Genomic DNA, 15,096 nt, shown 5'->3' with positions numbered 1-15,096 from the left:
ATGTAATGTATCAAATAAGTCTTATACGCAATCGAAACTTCAGGAATGTTTAATGTTGTCATCCCAATTATAATGTCTTATTTAATTAGTTACTTTAGACATTGCAAAGTAACGTGAAGGATTAACCACAGGCTTAAATCAACGACGGACATTTATAAATTATTGTATATCCAATTTACTTTTTGGCTAAAGTATTTTAATAAATTTAGCAATAAAGAAACAAAGATATCAAAATTGATGCTCTTCAACTAGCTTGACTTAATTATAAACCATATGTCAAGGGAGAATATTTTTGAACCAAAAGGCATAGTATAAAGAATTGACAAGGTTGAAAGATACAAGTATTTATTCATTTTTCTCGTTTGTTTTGTGTTTGCCAACTCAAATATTAGCCTAAGGGAAATTTGTCAAATTGGTCCCTAACATTTTCACAAAAAACTTTTTTAGTCTCCAACATTTAAAATCAACCAGAATCATCCCTAACACATAAATTATGATCTATTTTGGTTATAATGCTCGTATTTGCTCATTTTTCCGACTGAAAATAGCACGTCTCTCTCACGTGGACATATTTTTAAAGGCAAAACCGAAAAACATACTTCATTCCTGATTGAAAGCAAAAGTACCCCTTTTCCACCTTCAACCTCTTCCAATCCTTCTACCCCTTCAACCTCTTCCACTCCACCTCCTGACAGGTTGTCGAAACCTGTGCAATAATAAAACCTGCTCAAACTAAAGGTAATTTCTGTAGATAGTGGTAAGTAGGGTCGAATCCACAGGGACTGGGAGTAACTGTTTCTTTTCAAGTTCACAGTGACAAGGGGAGTGTTTTTATGCAGAAGGTGACAATCAAAGAAATTCAACTAAAATATAAAAAGCTACTAAAAATTACTAAAATCAAATGAGTGATAATTAAGGATCTAGCCAAGGAATAACTTCAGCAATGGTTCACCTAGTTGATCATTGAAGCAAAGGCAATTCCAATTATTCATCAATAAATAGGTTATAACTACCAAACAAGCGATGGCAGTCAACCCCTCCTTACTGTGTCGGTGATCAAGGTACGCCCGTTAATCACTGCTCTAATTGAGAAATAATCCTAGGTACGCCCATAGAATTTAATTCCCCAATTGCCTTACGTATTAGAGGAGCCCTATTCTAACCAAATAACGCACTACCAGGGTTATTTTAGATTAGCCCGCGTATTCCCCTGACACAAACCTAATCATGCCAGTTGCCACTATTTAAGAGCAGTTAAACAATTACGGATTTAATGCCCTAATTGACAATAGATTATCCAATCAACTAATTATCTGGATCCAAGACAATCAATTAATTAAATAACCATAAGCATAGCAACCAAGAAATATGCGGATACCAATAAATAAAAAGAAAAGATTAAATTAAAACGATCTCACAATTTTTAGGCAAACCAGAGCCTCAGTTATCCCTTGACTAGACAAAGGGATTTAGCTCATTGCTGATGAACAAAGCCCACAAGAAATTGTAAAGAGAGCCGCGGCCATTGTCATGGATATTTGGAGAATTCAATTCGCAAGAACTAAAGGGGAAGAAAAGTCAAAGCTATTCCTATTTGCTCCTGACATGCGCAAGGAAGTCCTAATCAAAAGCTTCAAAAGGAAAATCGCAAGCTAAGCTCCTCAGCAATCTTCATACGTAAGAAAGAAACTAGCTAACAAGAACTAAGAAAAAAGTCAACAACTGCGGCTAAGCTACAAGACGGAAAGCTCTCCAATGTGCGGCGGCTCCCCTTCCGGAGAGGAAGAAGAAGACCCCCACTTCAGCCCTTCGTTCCCCCTTTTAATGCTGCGCTCTGCGAATTACCAAAAAGGACTTGTATCTCCTTGTTCCAAAAATGCCCTGGATGCCTGCTACTTGAACTCTTTCCTGATAACTGTCAAATCGGCACTTATTATGGTATTTTCGTTCTACTCCCTGAAATATATGTAAAATACTAAAAGTGAGTAGAAACTAACAATTAATCCAGATTGGGTCAGGTAATAGGAGAAATTAATAATAAAATAAATGATAAAATCGCAACCTATCACCTCCTCAATCCTCTCCTCCAGCCCGTCTTGCTTTCTCCCCTCCTTCCCAACCCCAATCATCACCACCACCATTATCAACACCGTCTCCTTCCCCTTCCTTACCTCCTCCATCCCTCCCTTCCCTTTCGTCTATGCCATCACCGCCACCCCCTGCTGCCCCCCTCTATCTGTAAACTTATCATCCCCTCCTCCCCCACAGCACCTCCCTCTCCAGCTCTTTCACCCTCTCATCCTTTGCCAATTGCAGTCCCATCACCATCTACCTCAGTTTTTCCACCTCCTCCCGCTATAAAGTCACCGCTCACCAGCCCTACCTCTCCTGCATTACCTCCTCCACCACTACCTGCTTCTTCCCAAGCTCCTTCCTTGTTAAATCCCCTTCCACTTTCGGTGGTGTCTCGTCCTCCCATCACCACATCTCTTATTCCACCTTCTCCCCCTGCCTCTCAGAATAATACATCCCAAGCTTATGCTCCAACTAACTCAGTCTTACTAGCAATTGCCCTTGAGAAACCCACTGCAAGATCAACTACACCTGCTCGAAATATTACTGCAATTACAATATCCAGAAATGGTGGGGGCATAGGATTCGTGGGCTTTCTGGCAATTGGTCTTGTGGTGCTTGGTGTCTGGTTGCCACGAAAGCAAAAGAAAAGGGGGCCCCATTCAACACTAGGTATACAATGCCTTCTCCATATGCTTCCTCCCAAAATTCACGGGGAAAACTAGGGTTTTTTGTGACTGTAATTTTAGGGGGAAAGGTGAAAAGGGGTTCTTTTACTTTTAACCGGGAATAAAGTGTATTTTTCGATTTTGCCCTTAAAAAATAAGGCCACGTGAGAGAGGTGTGCTATTTTCAGTCGAAGAAATGAGCAAATATGAGCATTACGACCAAAATGGAAATTTTTTGTGAAAATGTTAAGGACCAATTTGGCAAATTTCCCTTAGCCTAAGTGTTTGCAAATGTTTTGACTGTTTAATACATGCATAAGTTTATAATATTTGTACTATATATAAAACCTGAGACTTTTTGATTGGGTTTAAAATACATGTTAATTTTATTAATATTATCTCTCCCACGGGATTAGATATTTCACTAATTCATTATTTTTACAGGAATTTTGATAATTGGTGGTTATAGTGGGGCTTAAAGCCAAAAGAAGGTTTAAGGAGATAATTACTGAAGATTTTTACTTGTGAGACGAGGGCGCGCCTAATTCCAGCCTCCAAGTCGAGCTTCTCCGGATTTAGTGCACATGAGAAACTTCCAAAAATGCAGCAAGGCTGATTTCCTAAAATGTTGGGATTGACTTCTTCAATTGGGAATCAATTAGTTGGCTACAAACTAGGAATCTAGTGGGGTCACTCTCAAGAAAAAAGAAAACTGAGGGAATTGATTGGGAATAGGACTTTTTTTTTAGGAATTTGATTGGTATTAGGAGACCAACCCATTTAGAAGTCAAACGAAGTGGAAATTCGGAGACATCAACTCATCATCTTTTTGCTGGAAACGAAAATTAGCAGAGTACTCTTGTCTCTTTTTTTTCTTTTTGTGGACCGAATTGGGAGAAAACAATTTGAAAGCTCTTCCCAATTATTTGCACGGCTTGTCCTCTATTAATGGAGAACTAATTTCGTACTTCTAGTCAAAGGGACAACTGAAGATTTGGTTCAACAATAACTGTAAGATCTAAATTATTTTGATTGCTTCTTTCATTCATTAATAGTTGTATGTTTCCTGCTTGTAGTGGCTATGACTATTGTTTATGATTGAATAGTTGCGCAATATTTAATTATTCACGTAGTCTATTTGCTAATTGGGGATAGTTGAATCCGTAATTATTTGATTACTCTCATCCCGGTAGCAACTGGTATAATTGGGTTTGTGTTGGGGAAACGTACAATCTAATTTAAATAAACCCTCATAGCGTGTTTATTGATTAGAGTAGGGTTTCTCTAATTTCTAATGCAATTAGGGAATTAAATCCTATGGTCGTACATAGGGTTATTTCTAGATTAGGGAAATAATCAATGGTCGTACATTGACTATCGAAGCAGTAAGGAGAAACTGACTGTTAGATCGTATCGGCATATAAAAAACCTACTTATTAATGAATGTTGGAATTATAATTGCATCAATAATCAGTTACTTAAGCCATCTCTGAAGTTTACTCTTGGCTAGAGTTTTTTCAATTATTTCTCTCTCTTAGTTATTTTTCGCAGTTGATTAATATAGTTAACAATTCATTAGCATTTAATTCTCAAAATCCCCGTTTCATCTTGACTTGAAAAGAAACGAACTTACCCCAATCTCTGAGGATACGACCCTACTAACTCTATATATAAATTAAAGATTTTTTGTGAATAAATTCGGGTATATCGGATTTAACAAACTCTTCAGAACCAGGGTGAATCTAGTAACCCATTGCACATCTAGAGTCCCTGCTCCAATACTAGAATTAACACGACACTGCTTCTGTTGGCAATTAGGATTATTAATATTATTATTTCTCAGGCTCGACACCTGTCAATTTTTGGCGCCGTTGCCAGGGACTGGTCAGTGAATTATTTGTTTCTTTTTTAGTTCATTTTATTTTTGGTATTTTTACGAGTTTATGCCTCATTCTTCCCACACAGGTAAATTGATATACGACCCTAAAGTGGAGAAGACAGCACGTAGACAAAGACAAGAGACCAAGAAATGCAAGAAAGGACAGTCATCTACTGCAAGCGATTCAGAACAAAAAGAGTATATGATGATAAACAACAGGACACTAAGGGAGTTGGCTGCTCTTGACTTAACTCAGCAGCCACTTTGCATTACCTTCCCTAATCTGAATGAAAATACCTCTTTTGAGTTAAAATCTGGATTAATTCACCTCTTACCTTCTTTTCATGATCTTTCAGGAGAAGAGCCTCATAAGCATCTATAAGAATTTGAAGTAGTGTGCTCAAGTACGAAACCTCCCGGGGTGACTGAAGAGTAGATTAAACTGAGAGCATTTCATTTCTCTCTCAAGGACTCGGCCAAGGATTGGTTGTACTACCTACCGGCAGGTAGTATTACCACCTAGGTGCAACTGAAGAAGAAATTTTTGGAGAAGTACTTTCCTGCCTCCCGAACTGCTAGCTTGAGAAAAGAGATATGTGGCATTAAGTAGCAGCCAGGGGAGACCTTATATGAGTATTGGGAGCGGTTCAACAAATTATGCACTAGATGTCTCCAGCATCAGATAAGTGACCAGTTGTTAATTCAATATTTTGACGAGGGTCTTACTTTGTCTGACAGGAACATCATTGACGCCGCAAGTGGTGGGACACTGGTGAATAAAATTCCTGGAGAGGCATGGGAGTTGATTGAGGAAATGGCGCACAACTCACAATAATTCGTCCTTAGAGATAATGTCCCCACTCGTCAAGTGAATGAGGTGGAAAGTTCGTCTATTCAACAGCAGTTATCGGAGCTGACTTCAATTGTCCGACAATTGACTGTAGGAAATATACAACAAGTTAAGGTTTGTGGGATCTGTACCAACACGGGACATCCTACTGATATATGCCCAATGCTTCAAGATAAGAGTCCTGAACAAGTCAACATGGTTGGCAACGTGCCCGCGCCAAGGAGGCAATATGATCCATACTCCAACACCTACAACCCGGGATGAAGGGATCATCCGAACTTTAGCTACGGAGAGAACCGCCAGCAAAATTTTGGTCCGAATACGTTGCCAGGGTCCAGCATCAATATCAGCCGAAGGCCCATCCCGCATTCTCTAATGGAGAAAGCTCCTTGGAATATTTGGTCAAGAGTTTGGTCGAAAGTACCATCCAACTCTAGCAAAGTATTGCTCAATTCTAACAGGAGACAAGGTCCGGCATGAAAAATCTAGAAAATCGGGTAAGTCACATGGCAACTGCAATTAACCGTCTAGAGTCTCACGTTTTTGGGAAGTTGTCATCTCAACCTGAAACAAACGCAAAGAACATGAGTGTCATGACCTTGAGAAGCGGTAAAAAAGTTGAAGGGTCCCGGCCAGTAGTCCCTAAAGATGATAGTGAGGAGAAAATAGAAAAGGAGCTTGACCAAGAAGAAGGGGGAAATTCAAATCCCAAGATAATCTCTGGCTCTCTTATAAATCATAAGTCTCACACTCCACCTTTTCTTAGCAGGTTGGAAAAGCGAAGGAAACCAGAGAAGGAGAAAGAGATTCTGGAGATGTTCAAAAAAGTGGAGATAAACATCCCCCTGTTGGACGCAATCAAACAAGTACCAAGGTATGCAAGATTTCTGAATTGTACACCAATAAGAGGAGAGTAAGGGGTGATGAGAGAGTGGTAATGGGAGAGAACATATCAGCTGTACTTCAAAGGAAGCTCCCATCCAAGTGTGGGGATCCAAATATGTTCATGATCCCACGTAAGATAGGAAATACTACAGCTAAGAAAGCAATGCTAGATCTGGGAACATCTATAAATGTAATGCCTAAAATTATTATGCTTCCTTAAATCTTAGGCCATTAAAAGAAACTAGCATCATAATTCAATTAGCGGACCTTACTTATGCTTATCCGAATAGGCTAGTTGAAGATGTCTTAGTTCAGGTAAATGAATTAGTGTTTCCAACTGATTTCTATGTCCTAGATATGGGAGATGAAAAGTTTGTGAATCCGTCACCTATCCTATTAGGTAGACTTTTCTTGAATACTGCTGGGACTAAAATTAATGTAAATAAGGATACTTTGTCAATGGAGTTTGATGGGGAGATTGTGCATTTCAATATTTTTGACGCCATAAGATACCCTGAAAAATCTAACTCAGTTTTTGCTTTGAGTGTCATTGACCCACTTGTGTAGAGAGTTTTTGAGTTTGATGGTAAGAATGAATTGGAGATAGTTTTGACTAAGTATCTTGAGTTGGGAGCAACTCCAGATGTAGAACTGAGTGATGAACTACGACATATGGTTGAAGCATTACACTCACTTCCATCTATTTCCCCAAGGTATGAGTTTGCTTCCCTTTTTACACCAGAAACTCATCAAAAGTTGTTGCCTTCTATTGTACAGGCACCAGAGTTGGAGTTCAAACCCCTCCCGCGCCATTTGAAGTACGTGTTCTTAGGAGATAAGGAGATGCTGCCAATCATTATCTCTGCATACTTGTCACCTGGTCAGGAGGATAAACTGGTTCGACTTCTTCGAGATCATAAGGAGGCGATCGGATGGACCCTTGCAGACATTAAAGGAATCAGCCCCTACTTATGCATGTACTTGATTAGGCTAGAAGAGGATGCAAAACCAGTGAGACAGGCTCAGCGAAGGTTAAACCCATTGATGATGGAAGTGGTTAAAAAGGAGATCCTTAAACACCTGGATGTAGGCATTATTTTCGCTATCTCAGATAGTCCCTGGGTAAGCTCCGTTCAAGTAGTTCCAAAGAAGGCAGGAGTGACAGTAGAGGAAAACCAAGAAGACGAAATGGTCCCAATTAGGAAGCCTACGAGATGGCGCTAGTGCATTGATTATCGAAAATTGAAGTCCATAATAAAAAAAGACCACTTTTCCCTGCCCTTTATTGACCAAATGCTTGAAAGGTTGGCTGGTCGACTTTATTATTATTTTTTGGATAGCTTTTCAGGTTATTTCCAAATTGCTATAGCACCGGAGGACCAAGAAAAGATCACTTTCACCTGTCCATTTGGTACTTATGCTTACCGAAGAATGCCTTTCGAGCTTTGTAATGCCCCACCAACCTTCCAAAGATGTATGGTAAATATTTTCTCTGAATATGTAAAAAAGATTATTGAGGTATTAATGGATGATTTTAGTGTCTACGGTAATAGCTCTGATGAATGCCTCGATAATTTAGGTTTGATTTTGAAAAGATGGATAGAAACTAACTTAGTGCTCAATTGAAAAAAGTGTCACTTCATGGTAGAGTACGGTATAGTTCTAGAGCATGTGGTGTCAGCTAAAGGTATAGGGGTAGATAAAGCAAAGATAGATCTTATTTCTACTTTACCTTACCCCGTGAGTGTATGAGAGGTGCATTTCTATTTGGGTCATGCAGGATTTTATCGGAGATTCATCAAAAAATTTTCAAAAGTTAGAGCGCCGTTGTTCAAGTTATTGTAGAAGGAAGTGACCTTTGACTTCAACAATGAGTGCAAAATGGCGTTCGACAAACTGAAGGAACTTTTGACATCACCACCCGTCATTCAACCCCCAAATTGAAACCTCCCATTCAAGATAATGAGCTACGCAAATGACTATGCAGTGGAGGCTGTACTGGGGCAAAGGGTTGGCAAAACAGCACATGCGATCTACTATGCATCAAAAGTTTTGAATGGAGCTTAGCTTAATTACTCTACCACTGAAAAAGAATTATTGGCTGTTGTTTTTGCCTTAGAAAAGTTTAGGTCTTATTTATTGTGTGCGAAAGAAATAATTTTTTCTGATCATGCAACATTGCGGTACTTGTTGACCAAGAAGGATGCAAAACCAAGGTTAATTAGATGGATTCTGCTGCTCCAAAAATTCGACTTGAAGATTCGAGATAAGAAGGGGGTGGAGAATCTAGCTGTTGATCACTTGAGCCGTTTGCTCACGGCTAAGGAGGATCTCCCACTGAGGGAGACTTTTTCCGAAGAACTATTACTTTTTGTTAATTTTTCTATTACTTGGATTGCTGATATTGTAAACTTTTTAGTGACCAATCAAGTACCTGCAGGTTGGCCAAAGGTTAAGAGGGACAAATTGAAAAGTGATGCTACGTATTATATTTGGGATGACCCCTACCTTTGGAAGTAATGTTCGGATCAGGTGTTAAAACGGTGTGTAAGTGCACATGAATTTCATTCTATACTCATTTTTTGTCATTCTTTTGCATGTGGAGGACACTTTGGACCTAAGAAAATAGCTCGTAAAGTGTTAGAAAGTGGCTTCTACTAGCCTACCCTTTTTAAAGATGCATATTTATTCTGCAAGTCTTGTGATAGATGCCAAAGGGTAGGGAATATTTCGCGTAGAGATCAAATGCCTCAAACTCCTATGCTTTTTGTTGAAATTTTTTATGTTTAGGGTATAGATTTTATGGGTCCTTTTTTCTCATCCTATGGTTTCTTATATATCTTGCTTGCTGTTGACTATGTATCCAAATGCGTGGAGGCGAAAGCCACCCGAACTAATGATTCTAAAGTGGTTGCAGAGTTTATTAAATCTAACATCTTTGTTCACTTTGGAATGCCAAGAGCTATGGTGAGTGATAGGGGAACACATTTTTACAACAAGACAATTGCTACTTTATTCTGCAAATATGATGCGCTCCATAAGGTATCCACATCTTACTACCCGCAGACGAATGGTCAAGTTGAAGTGTCAAATAGAGAGATTAAATTGATTTTGGAGAAGATGGTTTGTCCGGACAGGAAAGATTGGAGTTCAAGACTGGAATATGCACTATGGGCGTATCGAACAGCATACAAAACTCCAATTAGGATGTCACTCTATTCATTAGTATTTGAGAAGCCATGCCACATCCCAGAGGAATTTGAGCATAGGGCATTCTGGGCGATTAAACAGTACAATATGGATCTCAAGGAAGTCGGAGTGCATAGGAAGCTTCAATGCAGGAGTTGGAAGTCTTGAGGAATGAAACTTATGAGAATGCACTCATTTATATGGAGAAAAGAAGAATTTTTAATGATCAACAAGTCTCGAGAAAAGCGTTTGTGGTTGGGCAAAAAGTTCTTTATCACTCGAGGCTAAATTTTTCCCAGGTAAGTTGCGTTCTTGGTGGATTGGTCCGTTTCAAGCCACTAATATTTTTTATTTTAGTATAGTCAAGATCCAAAGTTTAAAGATAGAAAAAAAATTCGTGGTGAATGGCCATCGTTTGAAACATTATCATGAAGGATTTTCCATTGAGGAAATCGAGTTCATGCAACTCGAGGATCCAATTTATTCTGCTTAAAAGTTCTGACCAAGTCTAACCAAAGACATTAAAGAAAGGCGCTGTTTGGGAGGCAATTCAAGGCTCTTTGTTTTGGTTTTCTTATATTTCTGGAGTTTTTGTTAAGTGCTAGTTGCGTTTAATGATTTGTTGTTTTTGTGGCAGGAAGCTGGTAGTTAAGCGTGCCTGCGTCTAGTGGTCACGCCTAAGGATGAAATTTCTAATTAGACAGACAGAAAACTATCCACTAGTTAGGCGTGCCCACATCAGGTGGTCACACTTAAGTAATTCAATTTTCGAAAGTTAGTCAGAAGACTCTCTAATAGTTAGACGTGCCCACGTCAGGTAGTCACGCTTAAGGAACTCAATTTCTGAGGGTTGGTCAGAAGACTCGATGGCAGTTAGACGTGCCCACGTCTAACGCAGTGGTTTCTAAAAAAAAAAGATGAAAGGATGAAATTGCCCTCTCTTATTTCGAAAAAAAAACCCCCCACGATTGCCCTATTCTTTTTCTTTCTTATTCTCTTTCTTTTTCTTTCTTTCTTTCTTCACTTTTTCTCCCTTTCCGCTGCTATCTTCCCCCACCGAAATCGTCGTGCCGCGTAGCCGTCGTTGCCTGCCCATTCGTCATCGCCGTATCGTGCGTCGCTCGTCCTCGCCGCTACCCTGCAGCCAACCGCGCGACCGCGACCCTCCTCGCGACCGCCGCCAACCGCGCCTTCACACTCACTGCCCGTTGGTCGCGCGCTACCCTCGCACTGCCACCATCCGTGGCCATCTCATACAGAGTCGTCGCCGCTACCACTCGCCGCTCGCTAGCGCCTCCGCCGTAGCAGCGTGCCGACCGCACTGCCACTGCTAAGGGTGGCAATCGAGTCCAAATCAGATTGATGGGTCAGGTTAAGATCCGGATATAATACAAAATTCGCTGATCCGAACTTGACCCGCCAACCCGAAACGGGTCAGGTATGAATCCGAAAATTTCGGTTGGCGAGTCGACCCGAAATGACCTGAAACTTAATTTTAATTTATTAATTTATCACTGCAATTTCTAATAAAATCAATTTCGCATAAAACTAATTACATAATCAAGTAATAAATTTTTAATAAATAACCCCAAATCAAATCTAAAATAAATTAAAACACCGTAAAAGGGTTTAATCCCAAACCAAATATAAAATAAATTAAAACAATATAAAAGTAAAAAATAATATAATAAATTATTTGTCCAAATATAATAATTTCAACTTCACACAAGTTAAATAAATTCATTTAGGATTAAGTGATTAATACCTTTGAAAAAAAAGAATAACTTAATTTAGTTAGATAAAATTATTTTTATATTTATTAAATTATTTTTAATTCGTAAACGGGTTATCGGGTCATATCAGATCACTTAAGAATTGATCCGAATTCAGCCCTTTTTTTTCGGATTCGATCCAATTCTGACCCGAACCCGCAAAATCTCAACCCAAATCCATTAATTTGGTGTTAGGTTCGTGTTGTGTTTTCAGGTCGTGTCGAAAATTGCCACCCCTTATCAGCTGCCGCGCACTGCTCTTCATTCTGCCGCTGACGCTGCCGTTTCACACTTCGCCGTCCGTGACCGACGCGGCTGCTGCCGTCCCTTATTGCAGTTCATCGCGTTGCTTCCCCGCCGCCACCGCTGTCGTCGCGCCGTACCCTTGCCTGCTCTCAAATTTTAGTTATTTCTTTCCATACTTTTCTCTTTTGTTAGCTGAGATCAGAGACATTGTTTGGTAGCTGATGACAGATATTTTGTGATTATTTGGGTTGCTTTGAATCCGTATTTTACTACCTTTTCTGTTGTATGTTTAATTTCATATGCGAGTTCAATGTGTTTGGGGATTTTGCTGTGAAACTTGGAAATTGGCAGATTTTGATTGCTCTGACTTGGGTTCTGACTTGCGCACTTAGTACTCCACCCATAGCTAATGTTATCCATTGGTTTAGGGGTGTGACCTTGACTTCTTGTTTCTTTTTTAATCCATGAACCCCAAATGCCGAAAAAACATTCTAAAAAGCAATCCACAACCAGTACTTCTTCCCCACAACCCACTATTCCTTTGAGTGGACCTTCCTAAGCAACTGCTTCGGGTGGTCTCCGATCCCGCCTTGGGACGAATAGGGAGGTTCACCTCTCCTCCCCGACCCACTTTGGGGGGTATTTGACCTTCATTAAGACAGTTGATAAGAAATGGTATGCCACTGCTTGTACAAGAAAAATTATTCCTTGTAAATTCATCCATGGCCCCACACTCGACATTTTGAATATTAGGGATGAGGTCACTAGGAGAATAGCTGCCATTGGTTGGACCAATTATGCTTCTATTGTTCTGCCTGCTTTTACTGAGTTAACGTGGGAATTTTATGCCACTTTTGAGTTCAACATACCTGATAAATTTTCTGTTACGACTTCTGATGTAGTTCGTTTTCGATTGATGGGTAAGGAATTCAAACAGTCCATCACTCAATTCAATTTAGCTTTTGATTTTATTGATGTCCCTTATTCTCAATCTACTGAATATATGGAGAGTGCCTATGAATACATTGAACCCTTTTTCTCCCATAACACTAGCTACTGGAAGGATTTGTCGGTTGATATCCAATCTTATGATCCTAGCCAGTCTTAAGCCCCATACCTAAAGAACCCCGTTTTTTGTTATTTTCACCGTTTCATGGCTTATAGTTTCTCGGATAGGAATGACAGTTCAGGTACTTTGACAAAAGCCGAGTTCTTTTTTATTTGGTGTATGGTTGCTGAAATTAAAGTTAAATTGGGATGCTGGTTTGCTTCTCACCTCCGGACTGTCTTGAGCAAGAAAAATAAGCCATTAATCCTGGGTTCTTATATCACTCAATTGGCCGTTAATCTTGGAGTTTTGGATTTGAATAATCATAATCTGCATTTGGCTTGTACTATGGAACCTTTTGATTTGGTTTGTTTGGAGAAAACAGGTTTAGTTCAGCAGGTCCACGGTGTTTTCTAGTTCGCTCCCCCAGGTCTGATCCAGCTCCCACCAATGCGGAAAGCTTCCAAAACTACCGCCTCTCAGACTGGCGGTACTTCTACTGATGCTCCCGGTCGTTCGACTTCCACACCCCTGCCATCATCTTTCGAAGAGAGGCATTCATCAGATCTCCGCTTCCAGTTACATTAGATGGATTCTGGAATGGAGCGGATCGAGCACTAAGTATCTTGTATGGCACAGAATTTGGCTCAGTATTTCAATCACGTGGACTTCCGTCCACCCGTTTCTTCGGAGCCTTAGTCCATTGGTACCCTCCTCCATATTCAGGAAAGTATTGTTGCCCCTTTACATCATTACCGTGTTCTTTACTGCTTATATTGGGAACAATGTAAGGTTTAGGTGTGAGAGAGGGTTAGCTATGCTTTTAGGTGTTGTTTTGCATTTTCTTTTCCTTATTAGTTTTTTATTTTAAACAATGATGAATGCAATTGAAATGCGAGTATGAATAGTGAAGTTCATGCCATTGGGTTTTCTACTTTTCTTGATGATGGAATTAATTGATGAATATGCTAGATTTGACATTAATTCCTGGCCACTTGTGAGATTGTTGGACCTGATTGCGAGCATTATACTCTATATTTTCCCTATTTTCGTTTGTTGAGTGGTTCACGCTCATGGTTTTATCATTCTAGAATTTACTTTGTTATACATGTCGAGATCACAATTTTGTTGAATTAGATGCATTAAAATGATGAGGGCACCTAGGATTGAACCATTTTTGACTTGCTCAAAAACCTACCTTTATTTTATCTACCTTTAGTGAGCCACGTTGAGCCTTTAACCCTTTTCTTTGTTTGATACCCTAATTGTTAGCCTAAGACGTCTTTTTAGACTTTCTCTTTGTACCTTTATGCTGGAGAAATGCTCAAACTTTATTGCATAAAAATTTGATGTACTATTTGCAAGACAAGGAATGAGAAAAGCAAGTGTAACAAGTTCATGTGTTTTCTGGAATATTTATGTCAGAAAAAAAAGAAGAAAAAAAAAGGAAGAGAAGAAACAAAAGAAAAAGAAAGTGAAAAACGTGTTGCAATGTGCTTTCGTGCATCATTCTTATGTTGTGACAAGTACCGACAATTACTTTCACTTGTTGGGTTGTTGATATGCTTTGGAGGTGCAAATTTGTAAGAACCTGAGCAATGAATTTTTGGACATTTTCTTTAACATTTTTACACTTTTAAATTCCTTTTTATCCTATCCCTTTACCTGAACCCCATTACAACCTTGTGAAGTCCCTTTGATTTGTGCAATTAATTCATAGTTAAGTGGTGGAGATATGATATATGAGCAAGCTTATGGTAATGTTGTCTTAGTGTGTCGATTTGATAGTAGTGGTATACCTTATATACTTTGGAGTGAATGAGTGCATATTAAATGTGAGAAATGTCAGTTTGATATATTCTGAGTTTGATGAAGTTGTTGGGGAATGTGGGGTACCTTTATTGGTATGAACTACTATGAATTGCTTGGTATCCTGATTGCGCTTCTGAGTTAGTATATGCTTGAGAACAAGCATAGTTTAGATGTGGGGGAGATTGATTGGGTTTAAAATATATGTTAATTTTATTAATATTTTCTCTCTCACGGGATTAGATATTTCACTAATTCATTGTTTTTGCTGGAATTTTGATAATTGGTGGTTATCTTGCTGGAATTTTGATAATTGGTGGTTATCGTGGGACTTAAAGACAAAAGAAGGTTTAAGGAGATAATTGCCGAAGATTTTTACCTGTGAGACGAGGGCGGGCCTAATTCCAGCCTCTAAGTCCAGCTTCTCAGGATTTAGTGCACGTGAGAAGCTTCCAAAAATGTAGCAAGGCTGATTTCCTAAAATGTTGGTATTGACTTCTTCAATTGGGAATCAATTAGTTGGCTATAAACTAGGAATCTAGTGTGTCACGCGCCATTTTTCGCGATGGAAAAAAGGATTTTTGTAAAAGATGTGATTTTGTTTTAAAATAAGTGAAAGTACCTAAAATGGAATTTTAAAAAATGCGACAGTTTGGGTCCAAAAAATTAGTCTAAAA

At 39.2% G+C, this 15,096-nt stretch overlaps 1 protein-coding gene and 1 non-coding gene across 2 annotated transcripts; one reads left to right on the top strand and one right to left on the bottom strand.

Moving 5' to 3' along the window:
• Positions 1–5,197: 5,197 nt before the first annotated feature.
• On the bottom strand, positions 5,198–5,304 carry LOC113688709 (small nucleolar RNA R71). Its single transcript, XR_003448072.1, has one exon. It is a non-coding gene; the product is annotated as a small nucleolar RNA R71 (small nucleolar RNA).
• A 672-nt stretch (positions 5,305–5,976) lies between these two features.
• On the top strand, positions 5,977–9,712 carry LOC113687378 (uncharacterized). Its single transcript, XM_027204998.1, has 4 exons — positions 5,977–6,344; positions 6,583–6,670; positions 6,923–7,477; positions 9,146–9,712. The coding sequence occupies exons 1-4, from the start codon at positions 5,977–5,979 to the stop codon at positions 9,710–9,712; spliced, it is 1,578 nt and encodes a 525-aa protein (XP_027060799.1).
• Positions 9,713–15,096: the final 5,384 nt, after the last annotated feature.

Source organism: Coffea arabica, chromosome 5e, assembly GCF_036785885.1.
Source record: "Coffea arabica cultivar ET-39 chromosome 5e, Coffea Arabica ET-39 HiFi, whole genome shotgun sequence".
Lineage (NCBI taxonomy): Eukaryota > Viridiplantae > Streptophyta > Magnoliopsida > Gentianales > Rubiaceae > Coffea > Coffea arabica.
The sequence above is the reverse complement of the archived record's forward strand: the minus strand, read 5'-3'. Positions and strand labels throughout refer to the sequence as shown.

Coding starts and splice junctions, on each gene's coding strand:
- LOC113687378 (XM_027204998.1), top strand. CDS start 5,977: ATGGCAACTGCAATTAACCGTCTAGAGTCTCACGTTTTTGGGAAGTTG. Junction 6,345..6,582: donor GCAATCAAACAAGTACCAAG/GTATGCAAGATT, acceptor CTTAAATCTTAG/GCCATTAAAAGAAACTAGCA. Junction 6,671..6,922: donor TTGAAGATGTCTTAGTTCAG/GTAAATGAATTA, acceptor CCACTTGTGTAG/AGAGTTTTTGAGTTTGATGG.